At 40.3% G+C, this 15,436-nt stretch overlaps 1 protein-coding gene across 1 annotated transcript; it reads right to left on the reverse strand.

Annotated features, from left to right (window-relative positions):
* Positions 1 to 2,236: 2,236 nt before the first annotated feature.
* Positions 2,237 to 8,984, reverse strand: tmem222b (transmembrane protein 222b). The gene is made up of 6 exons (XM_085446269.1): positions 8,798 to 8,984; positions 8,130 to 8,214; positions 7,106 to 7,137; positions 6,917 to 7,013; positions 6,694 to 6,824; positions 2,237 to 4,236 (listed from the first exon to the last, which is right to left on the reverse strand). Exons 1-6 carry the CDS (start codon positions 8,911 to 8,913, stop codon positions 4,149 to 4,151), a joined length of 549 nt encoding a protein of 182 aa, XP_085302395.1. The 5' UTR covers positions 8,914 to 8,984; the 3' UTR covers positions 2,237 to 4,148.
* Positions 8,985 to 15,436: the final 6,452 nt, after the last annotated feature.

Below are 15,436 nucleotides of genomic sequence, written 5' to 3' on the forward strand. Positions count from 1 at the left end.
CCGGGATTTCAGCGCTCGCTCTCTCTCCCATTTTTTCTGCACTCAAATATAAATGTGAATGTAATGAATTCTGGACTTTAACAGTTTTATTTCAGAACAAAGAACGGGCAAACATACTCGTCATTCCCAGCTCCCCAGGTGGTGTGCGCTAAATGTGGGGGAGGAGTGTTTGGGGGCCAACCTTCAGCCTTTGATCCCCCCTTTTCTTTAACACCACGATGATCTACTAGATAATGAGACTTTTGGCCACTTGGCAGCTGAGTATGAGAGCTGCGAGGACTTCCTCTTCTTTATAAATTTATTCCGACAACTTCCAATGACTACTACCTGAATGACTTCCGAGAGTATTTAAAGACGAGCAAGGCTCTCGCATATCATGACTCAGTCTTAAAGCATCATCCCTCCTGCTGACAGCCCTGATGAAACACAGCAGTCACGACTGAATGATGCGAATTCAAGCGAGAGAAAAGCAGAGCCACAAATCTATAATAACTTTTATACGCATTAAGGCTGGAAGTCGGACACATTCAGAGTTCGCATCTGTATGATCTGCAGCACAGAAGATATGTTGGGATTAGAGAAACAAAGGAGGGTTTTTGACATTGCAGACTGGTATAAGTATACATGGATGGTGGCGCTAATAATAGCATCCCAACTGTCTTTTGTGAGCGGTCTGAATCGCTGTGGCCACAGGTCTCCGCATTCCAGGACCCGGCTCCTGGATACAACAAGGCACCGCAGGAGGCAACATCTAAAACCATTCACATCATCCCCACTCAGTGTGGCATTCCCGCACATGGCCGCCCTTAAATAGGCCCAAAGTACTGCTGATCTTCACAATCTCTCTTTCAGAAATATACCTTCATATTTATGTGTTACAGGCGGCAATGTTGTGAGGCATGCCGGCTGCTCTCAAAAGGACCGTTCATTCCTCCACTGCCTTTTATGCCTCAAAGTGCGCTAAATGAGCTGCTTCATTAAGGACAGGTTTCACATTCAAAGACACCGTTTGCCGTCCGTTTTCTGACATTTAGCGCAATTACAGAACACCAAAGGGATTTTCACTTTACTCTTTGTTTCTACTGGGATTTTCCACAGACAGGTCCACCAAGTCTGCACCTTAAATATCACTGCAGTTTAGGCATAATGAGCACATTTCCACGTTTTCTTTAAAGGCATGCTCCTTCTTGGACCCAGCAGTGTAGTCTGCTCAGCTCAGTCATTTAAAAGAAATAGTTGACATCTTAGGGCATACATATGCATTTTTAAAGGGCTACTGACCTATTCTACCACTGCAAATAAATGTCATTTTATGATGCAAAAAGCACCTTTCATTTAAATTTATCTCCACAAAAGGCCTCATGTAGGTTACAACTACACGTCTCATGTCCAAGTTTGCTGCGTTAATTGTCTTATTGATCATATTAGCCTTTTGCGCTATAAATGGTTCTGGTCTTTGCATGCTCACTCAGAGAAAAATAATTCTGATGAATAACCTAAGAAATAAGAGCCATGTTATGATGACTTCCCAAGCTAGCAGAGATATAATTCACTGCTGCTGCCTCTTCAGTTCCGGCGAGGCATCAGTTTCCCAGACTTGGTGGCACAAGTGTTCCCGTTGCTCAGTCGTGCACTGGTGTCTCCTTCTCTTTTCACTCCAGTTACAGGCAGTTTGTTCTGTTCTGTCAAAGGGAGCAATGCACACATTTGAAATCAACCATTTAAGACATGAAACTCTCCCCTCAGAACAAAACAAATACTTTACCAGATTTGATTTTTTTTTTTTTTTTAACTTTGAGCTCCCAAAGCTGACAATCCAGATCCCAGCTAGTTAAAGTACTCGCTCTTTGATCATCATAGCAGTTTTTCAGCTATGCAAATTAATAACCAAAAAATAATCTAATTATCTACAAAATATTAGAAAATAGTGTGCTATGCTTACACTGATACTTCAAAGAATCACTGATGATTTTTAATCAATTTTCATGTTACAATAGTCTTAAAAAGCAGCTTCCCTTTTCTCCCTGTGGGTGTTGTTACATCTCACCTGGTTGAGAAGGCAACTCATTTATACTAAAGGCTACTGCAGATGGCTGGGTGCGATTCTACCCTAGAACATTTTTTTTTCTTGTATCTTTAAAGTATTACTAAATATAATGTTTTTATATTTTATAGAGAGCTGCCAACCTAGTTGGGATCCAGATTGGCCATTTCAAACACAAACAGGCAGGTCTGGTACAATCTAATATTTTATTTATTTTCACTCAATTTTACCAGTGAATACAGAACATTTTAAAGAGATTAAGGGAAAGACTGAGTAATAAATATAGAAATCAATTACTAGGCAGTTTGCTGCAATGATATGCAGCCGATTAATAATCAAGAAGCGATCGCTATGAGCCAACCACGAACATCCCTCTCCAACAGTTTCACTCTCGCATGCATGCAATACACACATGCTGGCATGCAAGTGCATGCTCTCTCTAGTGTGCAGAACACGCACAAACACACACACTTATCCAGGCACAGGTCTGCCTCACTGCCAAGCAGACATTACAAGTACAGTAAAGAGGGCCATTCAAATCTGAAGAGTGATCAAGTTAGCAAAGTATATAAAGAGCACCTGATGTACAGTCTGATGTGTAAGTATTTACAGGCAACATGGGTGAAACACAGAACTAGAGGCCACAGAAATTCTGCTTCCAACAGGAGCCTGAAAATGGTGTTAGCCCTGGAGTTACTACAGAAAACCCCTTTAAGCTCACACTTAAATGACATCTACTTTGGATTATTGCAGGATGTTGGTCGGTATACATCAAAGCTTTGCGAAACAGTGCTGACATTTCACAATGACCTTCCAATCTGATCTGCAGAGGTGAAAAACAGCAGGAGCGAGCAACGCTGGTCAGGCGCCGAGGTGGAAACGGGGGATTTTCAACAGGGGTCGGTGAGCGTGAAAAAACCTGAGGATCCTGGCTACCTGCTGCTTCTGGCAGCACCGCAGACAAAGAGAGGGCTCAACACTTTTTTCCCTGTTTGATTGCAAACAATGAGGGGATTTGAAGCCGTTCACGACAGCCATGGCAACGGATTTTGAGTGCCAACCATCATGTGCATTTCTTTTTTAGAAGGAGGAGTGATAAATGACCATAAAGCTGAAAATGCAAAGAGAGGTCGTTTCGAGGCACTGACTCTGGCTTTTTCTCGTAAAAGTCGAACGCAGCAAAGGGACAACAAAACGAAATCGCAGCAGGTTTCATACCTCTGACATCAGCTGGCTTTTCATCAACACCTTTAGAGTCACAGACAAACTGTTCCACTACTGAGAGACTAAGATATGGAAGGACACAGTCTGTGCTGGTCACACAAAAAGGCTCATCTATTCTCTAATTTTCTACCACAGCCATATTCATTGAGGTTGCTACAATTGTTGCACTGATAGATAACAGTATCATGAGGTGATATGTGTAATGCATGTCCAACAGATCTGAGAAAATATTTCCCTTTTGAAGATGCAAACTCTTTGATATCCTACAGAGTAAGAAAATGCACAAAAACAAACTGCTTTTGTGTATTTAGGTAGACGTTGCAGTGCTGTGGAAGAGCTACGTTAGGTCAAGCATGAGATGCAATAGATTCCTGCAGAAAGGCAGCTAACTGAACTAACATGTTGGTGCGCCCCGCTATAAATTTGGCATCCTGGAAGCACTGAATCATGGGATTACAATCCCAATCAGAGTAAAATCTGAAAGCAAGGCATGGATGTGTTTCCCTCAAAGAGTTCAACAATGTAGGTACTTCTTTTCAACTGTTTACTGTTACACTTTGCAGGCGGCAATGGCTTAAAACCGCCAGTCACACTTTTAATATTCAGAATCCAATAAATGCTTTTGTGTAGTCCTGGTCATTGCAGGCGATTATAAATGGACTTCCATCACTGGGACATTCTAGCATCCACACGGCAGTAAAGCCAGTGATCATGCTCGAGCCAGCAATCAGGCATGTCCTAAACAATCCTGTCCATCAATCTTCTCTCAGAGGTGAGGAGTCTTTGTTACTGGTTTCCCCTCTCCTGTGTTGTTCAAAAGGTCAGCGCCACCTCTGACCCACGAGGGGGTTTCCACCATGTCCCTAGACTTGCTCCCAGGTCACCGGAGGTTGAGGGCCAGGGCCACTGTAAGGACGATGCCCATGAGCATCAGAAAAGGCAGCCAGGTCTTCAGAAAGCCTGCACAGCTGGAGAGAGATGACAGGAAAACCAAGGTGAGCAAACAAGCATGCGGTGATGTACACAAATACAAATCGCGGGAATGAGCTCTTATTTTTTTATGAGCCCCCTCCCATCCCAACCACAGCCCTTATAATGACCAGCAGAAGACAAGGGACATGGCATCTTCAACCTTGTTCTTCCTGTAGCTATGGCAACAATCAGTGTAGATGATAGACACGTCTTTTTTTTTTTTTTTTTTAAACCCTGCTGAGAGGCAAAACAAGCAGCTGGTGTGGAAAGCTAAAAAACTAAGAAAAATACGCTAATTAGAGCACAGACATCGCACACACTGGTGTCTGGACTTTTGGGATAAACAAGCAAAATGGAAAGTAACTGATGCCAGCCTCACAAGACATCTCTAAATGTTCTAGAAAGCAAGGGTTGCATGTACGCTGTGTCGGAGCAAAGTAGCAAATGTTCAGTTGATCACAGGGACGTTTGACGACATTGTATACACACTGTTATTAACCTCTGTCTCTCTTCCACAGCATGTCTTCTATCCTGTCTTCCTTCTCTCGCCCCAACCAGTCGCGGAAGATGGCCCCTCTCCGTGAGCCTGGTTCTGCAGGAGGTTTCTTCCTGTTAACAGGGAGTTTTTCCTTCCCACTGTTGTCAGAGTGCTTGCTCACAGGGGGTCATATGATTGTTGGGTTTTTCTCTGTATGTTTTATTGTAGGGTCTACCTTACATATACAGCGCCTTGAAGCGACTGTTGTTCTGATTTGGCGCTATATAAATAAAATTCAACTCTTAATCAACTTGAGAGGAAAGAAGGTCGATGATGTTAGCGATGCTTATGTTAAGCCGCACTCAGCAAACTTAAATTGTGTGTGTGTACGCACACTAGTATATATAGCACAAAGGGCTACACGTTTCTGTGGCATCTGTGTTAAGACTAGCGGAATAGCATGATTTTTTTTCTTGAATTTAATCGACTAGTAAAGCAGTCACAAGAAATATCCTTAGATTAAATAAGACTAAATATTGAGGCTGCTTTGCATAAGTAAGTAAGAGTGATTAAGTTATACTAAACAACCCTTTAAAATTTTAACGATCAAGCAGGTAGTCAGAGCACATTTTCAATTAAGAATAATTAAAAAAAAAAAAAAAAAAACTGAGTGACTGCGACAACTTCAGAGGTCTCGCTTCCCGATACTTTCTGACAATTACTGCAGTTCTGCTGGGATGTGTAGTTTTTTTATTGTCATGCTATAATTTAAAGACATTCCAGTAATGTCCTATATACACTCTTATTATTTCCCAAGAATCAGGTCTCTCTCTCTTGTCCTGAGACACAACAGGTTCAAGGCATACCTGTGAAATTATGTCCGAACCCCTGGGATTCCACAGAGAAACCTCATTCACAGGCTTCAGCCCTACTTCTTAGGCAGGCTTTGAAGAGAGCAGCTGTTGAGTACAGGGCTTGCACTGTATCACCTCCTTCTAAGGTAGACAGCCTTCAGATATCTCGAGAATAAGGATGGTAGTCACTAATACTATGCGCATTCCTCTGAAAGTAGTTCACTTCATTGCTCCCCGGAAGATGAATTTTTTTTTAAAAGGATACCGTTAGTCTGTTCATGCTTATCTGGAGCAAATGAAACATCAAGTAAAACATCACTAGATCATTGTAACTGAGGTTAGATTTTGATAGAAAATTCATGTGATTAATAATTGTGTTTGTTTTTTTAGCAACAGTCTACAGTTGAGTGCCACAAGATGTTTTAAAAAAAGAAAAGAAAAAACCATGACCTGAGCCTCTACATGGGTTTGTAAGCTTCCCCTGAAATCTTTATACTTCGTCAGGAAAACAGGAAACCGGTGAAGTGATTTATTGAACCACAGAAACATGCACGGAAATAGAGTCCATAAAGCAAAATAAAAAGTTTGTGTACAATTCTAACAAGCTTGAGAAAAAAAAAAGAAAAAAAAATATCAATCTTTGGTATGACAAAGTGAAGCTTTTGAGCAAAATCATTGATCGGGCATGAGCTGGGGACTGGCTGCTGTTAGTTAGGATTACTCCAATTTCTCTCCCTTCTCTGCTCTCTGTTTCACTGTATGTGCATCTCATCCCAAAGAAAATATAGCGCACATAAGAGAAAAACAGAGCTTGTTGCCATAGCAAACCGGAAATGCCTCCAGACTGATCTTAGTTTTTCTTCATGCACTGTTACGTTTGGTTCCAGTAAGCCAGGGAATTGCTGCTGACGTGTGGTGCAGTACACGCAGAACAATGCAGAATTGAAAGGAATGGATCCACTATCCAGCCTAGCTATTTGAATTCAGTACTGAAACAATATCAGATATACACCAGAGTACGTCATCAATAATTTCCTGTTGCAATGTTTGCCCACTAAAAACTCCACATCAACTGTTTTTCTATCTTTTTCAGTCTCTCAGACACGCTGAGCTTTTCTTACCTCACATGCTTTCCGTGGATGAGAGCGAGGAGGCAGAGGTTGATCATGTTCCACGAGGTGCTGTTTTCATATCGCATCAGATTCAGAGCCATTGCGACATGCGAGTGGCAGTTATCACAGCATAGGTTGTGCTTTGGAGAAGACAACATTATCAAGAATCATTCCCACTATTTCTTCACTTCACAGTTGAGGCAAAGTCATTCACACAACACCACATATTTACCATCCTGTGTTTATACTCCTCTGAAGCGTCATGCACGGCTGTGTCCCAGGCATTGGAGCCGCTGGCGTAAACCTTGCTTACATCAAGCATCCAGTATCTGGATTTAAGGAGGAAAACAAACTTTATTGTTGTGTATGACAGATGTAAAGAGACAAAAATAAAAAATAAATACGATATTTATTTACTTACTTTGTTGGTTGTCCAAAAGCCATGTTGTCCTCCTGCAAAAGATGAAATATTTCTTTAAGTTACCTGTGCTCACTGAAAGCTGTTTTATGTTGTTTGGGGTTTTTCTTTTGGGTGGGGGGTTACATCAAAGCACTAAACAAAGACACCACCATTAGGGCAAAACTTGTTCAGCTATGTAAGGTTGAATAAGAGACATTTTCAGCACCCTAATAGCCGGAATATGTAGTTTAGCATCAATTTAGGAAATGGGTCTAACATCCTGTTTGTTAGGATTCACTATTGTGTTTGCGTATACAAGTCAAAATGGATCCAAGCTGCAAGCTCTCTTTACTCTTTCTTCTATTACAAGGAATAGTGTACCTTCAATTCCCATAAAAGAAAATGACATTTCGGAATAAACAAATCTGAATATTCCAAAAAAACAAAAAACAAAACAAAGAACGTGTTAAACGATAGTCTGACAACACAAAAGTGCAGCAAAACAAAGCTCTCTTTAGGAATTTCTACAGCTGCAAAGACAGAATGTTTTCTGACACACAAGGCAAACATCGCTATTTTTGCCACAGCACAGCATAATCCAGCGGTGGCACTGCAAATGTATGAAATTGCTCATGAGATTACTGGGAGAGTACTTTGTAGCACTAAAACCACACTTAATTAATGACTGCCTACACTACTGTGAAACAGTCTTACTGGTCCTACTGGAAAACCTAGATGTCCCACATTAAAACACAATAGCGCTGTGCCTTCATTTGCTCATACTGCACAGTGTATACAAGTAGATGTACAGCCATCTATTCATTTCTATTTTATATTCTGTGTCAGAAGTGAGAAATACTGGATTTAAAGGCAACAGGTCTCAAGGCACAGCATGTCCGATTTTTATTGGACCCTTTGTTAAAACTAATAGTGAGCTCTTTACGCTCATATCTATCACGGACAAGGGCATTTTACCATAGTAAATCTAGCATAAAGGGCTAAAGGATTGTTTGGTGAATGCTGCAGAACTTCAGTCAGTACTCACTGAAACAAAGTAAGGCCCAGCAAAGTCCCGGATGACTCCAGTGGAAGTACAGATACCCATGTGACCAATGAAGGGAAACAGCCATCTGAGAGAAACAATAACAAACAAACAAACAAACCTGCAAAGTTACCATCACCACATTGAAGTACTATTTAAGAGGGCCTGACTGCAAACGTTGAGATTAGACAAGCCAATACAAACACACACACAATTTTGATTAGTGTATTATTTATTAGTAATATCACTGAAAATAAAGGCGATAGTATGAGTTTTAAAGCAACTGCGTTGTGATATTCAAAGTTTCAGTAAGATATACTTTCGCAGAACTATAACACTGATGACCCAAAATCCTCAACGGCTGACTTTAAGCATATCATTTAATAGCTGGCATGTTTACCATTTTGTTTGCTTCGTATCTGTGATCCAAATATCTGCATATTTATATTTATTCGTACAAACATCTTCAGTTTAAACCGTGTTCATTAAATGTAACAGTTCTTCGTGCACAGCTGTAACTTAGACATTTGTTAGCAGCGAAGATAATCTAATATAAATCGTTTTAGAAGAAGGGCAGCAACAGGAAGGTACTGTGCGTCTGCTAGCTAGCTAAGCTACTGCTGTCACCTCGTGCGATTTCTGGAGCATTTAGCCAAAAAGCGATAACTCACGATAACACGGGGATAGGTGTCCACACTATACAGTAAGGATAGCGACTGGCCTCCGGGTTAATTTTCTCCGAAGCTATGTGGTAATTCTTCATGCTCTCTTTTTCAACATCCGCCATCACCAGCTGTGGACTATGAACTTCATTTGTCCCACCGCGTCAAGCTACCCGGATACTCAGCGGAAAACAAATCTTACTGTCAAAATAAAACACTACATCTACTTTTAGTTTGGCAAAAATCGTAAAGACGGCATCAGTATCAACAGATATGCTAAATTCACTGACATTATCGCCACATCTGAGAAAAATAGAGACAGACTAAAAGCGCAAAGCACTTTTATAAAAGTTACATCGTTTACTTTGAAAGGTTCAACCGGAAGCGCCTTCTCTTATTTGATGAGACTTCACTATTCTAGCTTTACTATCCTGTTGGATTCGTGACAGCAGTTGTTTCCGGGATACTTGTATGCATATGAGGAATCAGTCACCAGTGGGATACGTGTGTGTTTGCACACAAAGTAAGGAAAGTTGTGTTTGGTCGATTATTTGTTCTAACAATGCTTCTTGGCAATCTTAATCTTATGCTGATGGAAAGTCGGTTTATTTCCCATTAAATGGTTCCACACTTGTAAGGAAAATGCATTTTTGTGAGTATGTGTATTATATTATAAAACAAAATTTAAAAACATAAAATCCCCCAAACAAACTGGGATCACTAACTTTTCTGAAAATGTACAACCGAAGAAACGGGTATCGTGGAAATGTTTCTGTTTTTATTCCATTATTATTTCCTTTATTGACAAAAAAAACCCATTTATTCCTTTTATTTTTTCACCATTTTCAAAGTGGATACAGCCCATAAGTGCTTTACTCAAGAAAAGCTCCCCGAGTTGTACTTACAGTTTTTAACACTCATCTGAGAGCAGGGTGTAGGCAAGAGGTGCTGAAAGGAGGAAAAAGAGGTGGTCGTTAGGGAAACCAAGATAATAAGAGCCGAAGAAGATAAGAACGTGTGCACGCATGTGAAAACCTATAGTATTAAGGTTATAAAAACATGAAAAGGCTTAATTTTACACTTAACACAAGCTAATCATTTAATCCAACTCAATGGGAAATGGTACAGCTAGCTCCCATGGTCCCTGTTTCTCATTCTTACGCCCCCTCTGCAGCCCCTAATCTCCTCAGTGTGTTCAGCTGTTGCTAATTGGCCACGCCTAGTCAGGTGTGGATAAAAGCATACCTGAGGCAGGCTTTCAGGGTAGGCTCGCTAGCCCTTGCCTTGGTAGTACCAGCTATTTTAGCCAACTTGCAACGCATTTTAAGATAGAACCTCTTCTCACCTAAATTCTGGTGTCCGTCTCCTTATTTATGTTGCGGCTTTTGAGCCGGGTCGTAACACTCATGAAAATGCCATAAAATGTCAACACAAGAAACAGGTAGATGTGTGGACACGTTTTGCATTTGATGTCAAGAAAAGTAAGATGCTTTGAAAACTGTGTGGATGACTCTCACTAGTAAAAACACGCCAAACTGTTACACCTACACTGTTAGTCAACTGAAACACTATAATCTTATGCTATTTAACTGAGTAAAACTATAAGAACTTAGATGCCTAAATTATGACTGAAACTAAAAACTGTTTTAGTCAAAACACTCAAATTAAATCTAAGTTTTTCATCTCAAATTAATTGATCCTGTGGAATGAGTTTGATCTATTATACAGTGTGTGGCTGTGGATAAATATTTAGAAACATCCTTCAAAAGCAGTAATAGCCAAACCTTCCGCTTAGAGGAGAGATATGATAGGGCAGAAACAAGACGATGATGATGATGATGATGACACCACTCCTTTTGAAGGGGGCAGAGAAAACATTTTTGTGAGACTTACAGATTTTCACTCATCCTTCCATGACCTTTTGGGCATATTTGTACCTGCTCTGTGTATCTAAATTACTTTGTAACTTTGGGGAACAAATACATTCACTCAGACTCTTTAAGACTTTGCCAACAAAACTTCCCAGTTTTGAGTCAAATAGGTCCGTTGTTATCATCCAAATTCAATCTCACCACAAAGGCTTTAATGGAACTTCTATCCTGTTTATTGCAAAGGCCTTTATTTGTTTCCATGCCAGCGCACAGAAACCCTCCAGCACTGTGGAGGTGGAGGGCTCCAGCTATTGAAGGAGTTATCTATGGCAGTGGTGGAAATGGAAACAAAGATGAACCCAAGGGATCCACCAGGGCCCTCTGTACTCTATACTGGGTCCCATTAGATGTGACAGGTGATAAATTGTGCGAAGGGCAAAAACAAACTACTCAGCAAAAGCAGGCAGACGTTGATAAAGGAAGGCACACTGGGCTCATCATTGGGGAGCTGAGGGAATTCTCCGGCAAAATGCCACCTCGATTTCTGGCTGAGCCATCCAACCCAATTAGGCCTGGAGACGGGCTGCTTTAGGGACTGTAACTCGGTGACACAGTATTCTTTTCAGTCATAGGTTTGGAAAGTAAAATGTCAAGCATCCGATAGTTTCCAGTTCAGCTCCCCGGACAGTGGTTACACATCCAAGAAATGACAAGAGGGTCTAATTACACACTTTTAGAAACATATTTAGTTAGTGAAGTCTTCTGAAAGGATGTGTAAAAAAAAAGAAAAAGGAAAGGAGGTTAAAATGTGTCCTTTTTATTGGCTAAAAAGAGTGTAACTAGAGAGAGGAAAACACTCCTTGCTTTCGCTTTGCAGCAACACAGGGCTTTCCCTCATTGTTACTTTACAGTCACAAAAGCGGAAGTGCTGGTCAGACACACACGCACACAAACCTACTTCTTACAATCAATCAGTCCACTCATTGAGTGTAATTTGCTGAAGTGGGGATATTGATATCTTTTTTGATATTATATGAAGGCTCACATTTTTAGGTCTGTTTGTTTTGGGGGCTAAAGTCCCAAATATCTTTGCTCGCTGCACACAGTATGTAGCACTTAGTTTGTTGTGATATGAATGACTGACTGAAGAATCGCTGGTACAGCAGAGCTTAAAGTACAATGATGAGGGGGTTTACTTTTAAAAAGACTTTGATATGAGCTGAGTATGAGGTCAAATGCATTGTAGTTGTATGCAAATTTTTCCTAAATCACAATTTACACTGGATTAAATTAATCCACACTTCACTAAACACACTGCATCTTACTGCAGGCTTACTTAATAAGACCAGACTGGTAATGATGTTCAGAAGAAGGAGTAAATCCAAATGGCCTGGTGGAGGAGTACAAGTATCTGACGCTCCACAGCACTTTCTCACTTTCAGTACCGCTGCCATAAGGACACAAGCAGGAAATCTTCCATACCTCATGCAATAATGCTCTACAGTGCAACATATGTGAATAGCAGACTCCTCTGTTCTTCTGACAGTGACATCTGATTTTTTCAAAACTAAATCAAGTAACTCACTTAAAATTCAGCTTTTGTTTTTTGTTTTATTTTATCATTATTTTTATTATTGTAATTATTAGTGCATACCCATAATATAGTACAGTTCAGCTGTAAAATAAAAATTATTGTAATGGTTTCATAAGGTGCTATTGTTGCATAAATGTAAATAAATACATAAAATTGTTGCCAAATGACATCATACCATCTGCTATAGGTAAGAGCCTTGAGAGGCCTGAGACCAACCTGTGTGCCTAGTTTTGTTGCTTAAATCCTGATTGTGCAGCAGGAATTGTTGGACAATGAAACAAACACACAGATTATTATAGGAAGATTATGGGGTGTCATATTAACAGTTATTAACAGCTACAAGACTACACAGCTACACACACACACACACACACACACATATATATATATATATATACACACACACACACACACACACACACACACACACACACACATATATGATTATCAGCTGGTGCTTGCAAGGTTTGTGTTAATTTGAGTTTACATTTTTGTCCACTAGATGTCACACTATTCTAGTTTTACAGGAGTCTACTTTTTCTTAGTACATTATTAGGAATGTACTTCTGCTTTTGACTCTTTTCAAATTTAGTTCATATTCTCCTTTATACACAATGTAACTGCCATATTAACGTAAGTGTTTTTGTCCAAATCCATGTCTTCACTATGTCCGATATGCCTTTGAAAATGTTAGAATCCGCTTTAGTGTAGCAATGCAACAACTTTTCTCCACCCTTACAAATGATTTTTAATAAAATAAAAGTAGCAAGTATCAATATAACAAAATAAACTCCAATGTAACAGCATCAAAAACAGACAATGTTAACGTTAACTGAGAGAATGTTAGAGCGTGGGGGGAAAAAAGTAGAAACAGGGAGTATGTATTACTAAACGAGTGTGGTTAACAACAGGAAGTGTGCAAATACTTCTGTGAGAGATAAACAGTGAGAAGGAGGGAGTGGCAAACATTGTAGTCTTTACAAATTTTTTTATCAGCACACTTAGGTCTATATTTAAAACTGTGAAGAGGAACAGGGTTACTGCTGATGTGTCTGTAACACTAAAAGACACTCTGCTTGCTCAAGTAAATGTAGATGAAGTTACACACACATGTTATGGATGTTATGTGAAAGATTAGAGCATGAGTACAAATTTACAGTTCAAATACTGCTCAAGAAAACACATTTTTAATGGAATTAGAGACAGATTCTTTCTCTCTAACTAGAAAAAGTTGCATTTCCTGCAAAAGTGCACTGTGAATGCTGTGCAGTGGAATCTGAAAACAGCAGAAGAAGGAGAACTATCTGCTGAAAACACTGTGTACAAGCTGAACTCTATGCAGAAATCTGCTTTATTTGAAAGACTAGACTGAAGAGTGTCAAGAAAGCAGGGAAGATGTGCAGCAAATGTCACATGTTGGGTTTGAACCTTTGCCACCAGATCTTACGGCGGCGATTCATCCCACTGAGCCAAACCAGCTCTGGGCTCAAACAATGATATGATGAGAGAAAAAATGTGCACTGTGCAGAAGAAGCTAAATTGTGCTGAAAAGAGGTGAAAAAGCTGAAAATTGTGCTGAAAAGAGCAGAAGTGACTGAAAATTTTGCTGAAAAGGGGTGAAAAAGCTAAAATTTGTGTTAAAAAGAGTAAAAACAGTTAAACTGTTAACTGAAATAAATGTTGCCATAAGGGGGATTCGAACCTTACCCTTCTGCTCTGAGAACTGCTGCTCATCTCACTGAGCTAAAGTATTGCTCACCCCGGAAAGCTAAACTGGTGATCACACTGATAATGTGGTCCCATTCAGCAAAATAGGTCCAAAAATGGCATAAAAAGCTTAATATCTGAAAAAGTATAAAGGTTATGAGCACCAAAACTTATAGCATACATCGGGAGAAGGAGCGGAACAGTTTAAAGTTTGAATGGTGAAAATCGGCTGAAAACTGAGGGAGTAGTTAACCAGCAAAGGTCTGAGCAACTAGAATAACTAGAAAAAGTTCCATTTCCTGCGAAAATGCAGTGTGAATGCCGTGTAGTGGAATCTGAAAACAGCAGAAGAAGGAGAGCTTTCTGTTGAAAACAGGTGTAGAAGGTAAACTCTACTTTATTTAAAAGACTATACTGAAGAGTGTCAAGAAAGCAGATTACATGCAGGCAGGGAAGATGTGCAGCATCGGTCCCATGTAGTGCTCGAACCCTTGCCACCAGGTCTCCCAGCAGCTGCGCATCCCACTGCACCAAACCACTTCTGATCCAAAAGAAAGATATGATGAGAGTAAAAAAAAGGGTAACTGTGCAGAAGAAGCTGAATTGTGCTGAAAAGAGGTGAAAAGGCTGAAAATTGTGCTGATAAGAGCAGAAGAGGATTAAAATTGTGCTAAGAAGAGGTGAAAAAGCTAAAAATTGTACTGAAAAGGGGTGAATCAGCAGACTTTCTACTGTATAAGGGGGAAAGAAGCTGAAGTTTGTGCTAAAACAGCTTAAGAAGCTGGAATTAGTGCTGAAAAGTAGTGAAAAACTGAAAATTTTGCTAAAAAGAGGTGAAAAAGCTGAAATTTGTGTGGAAAAGAGTTTAAACAGTTGAAGTGTTAACTGAAGAAAATGTTGCCATAAGCAGGATTTGAAACAGGGCCTCCTGGTCTGAGAACGGCTGCTCATCTCACTGAGCTGAAGCATGCCACAATTAACTGGTGGCTCTGTGAATGTGGCGCAGGCGTGGTTTGGTGGCCCGACCACCACCAGTAGGCAACGGGGTCTTGCCCAAGGACACAACAACCGAGACTGTCGGAGCCGGGGCTCGAACCAGCAACCTTCCGATTACAAGATGAACGCCCAACTCTTGAGCCACGATCGCCCCGTTTAAGGCTCTGATATCTATTCTGTATGACTTAAAGCAGTTATGACATGGTAGGATTTTCTCACCCAATACAGGAACATTTAATATATCAGTCTACTCTTTATTCTGTCAGAAATAGTTATCAGAGCTTGTACACTTTCTTTTTACACATATACGTAAGCATTGAGCCAAATTTAGTAATGCCAACATATTAAAAGAACAATATTTGTCTCTTATGTCTCAGCTATCTTTTACGGTGTGGTCTGCTGGGGCGGCAACATCTCTGCCGGGGACAGGAAGAGACTGAACAGGCTGATTCGAAGGGCCAGCTATGTTGTAGGATGCCC

This window comes from Copadichromis virginalis, linkage group LG22, assembly GCF_057382275.1.
Source record: "Copadichromis virginalis isolate Kocher_CV1m ecotype Utaka linkage group LG22, C_Virginalis_male_GT1.1, whole genome shotgun sequence".
NCBI lineage: Eukaryota > Metazoa > Chordata > Actinopteri > Cichliformes > Cichlidae > Copadichromis > Copadichromis virginalis.

Excerpts from the sequence above, each read along its gene's own strand:
- tmem222b (XM_085446269.1), bottom strand. The coding sequence starts at position 8,913 with ATGGCGGATGTTGAAAAAGAGAGCATGAAGAATTACCACATAGCTTCG. Across the intron at positions 7,138-8,129 it reads CTGGGCCTTACTTTGTTTCA|GAGGACAACATGGCTTTTGG; the intron begins GTGAGTACTGAC and ends CATCTTTTGCAG. Across the intron at positions 7,014-7,105 it reads GCTTTTGGACAACCAACAAA|ATACTGGATGCTTGATGTAA; the intron begins GTAAGTAAATAA and ends CCTTAAATCCAG.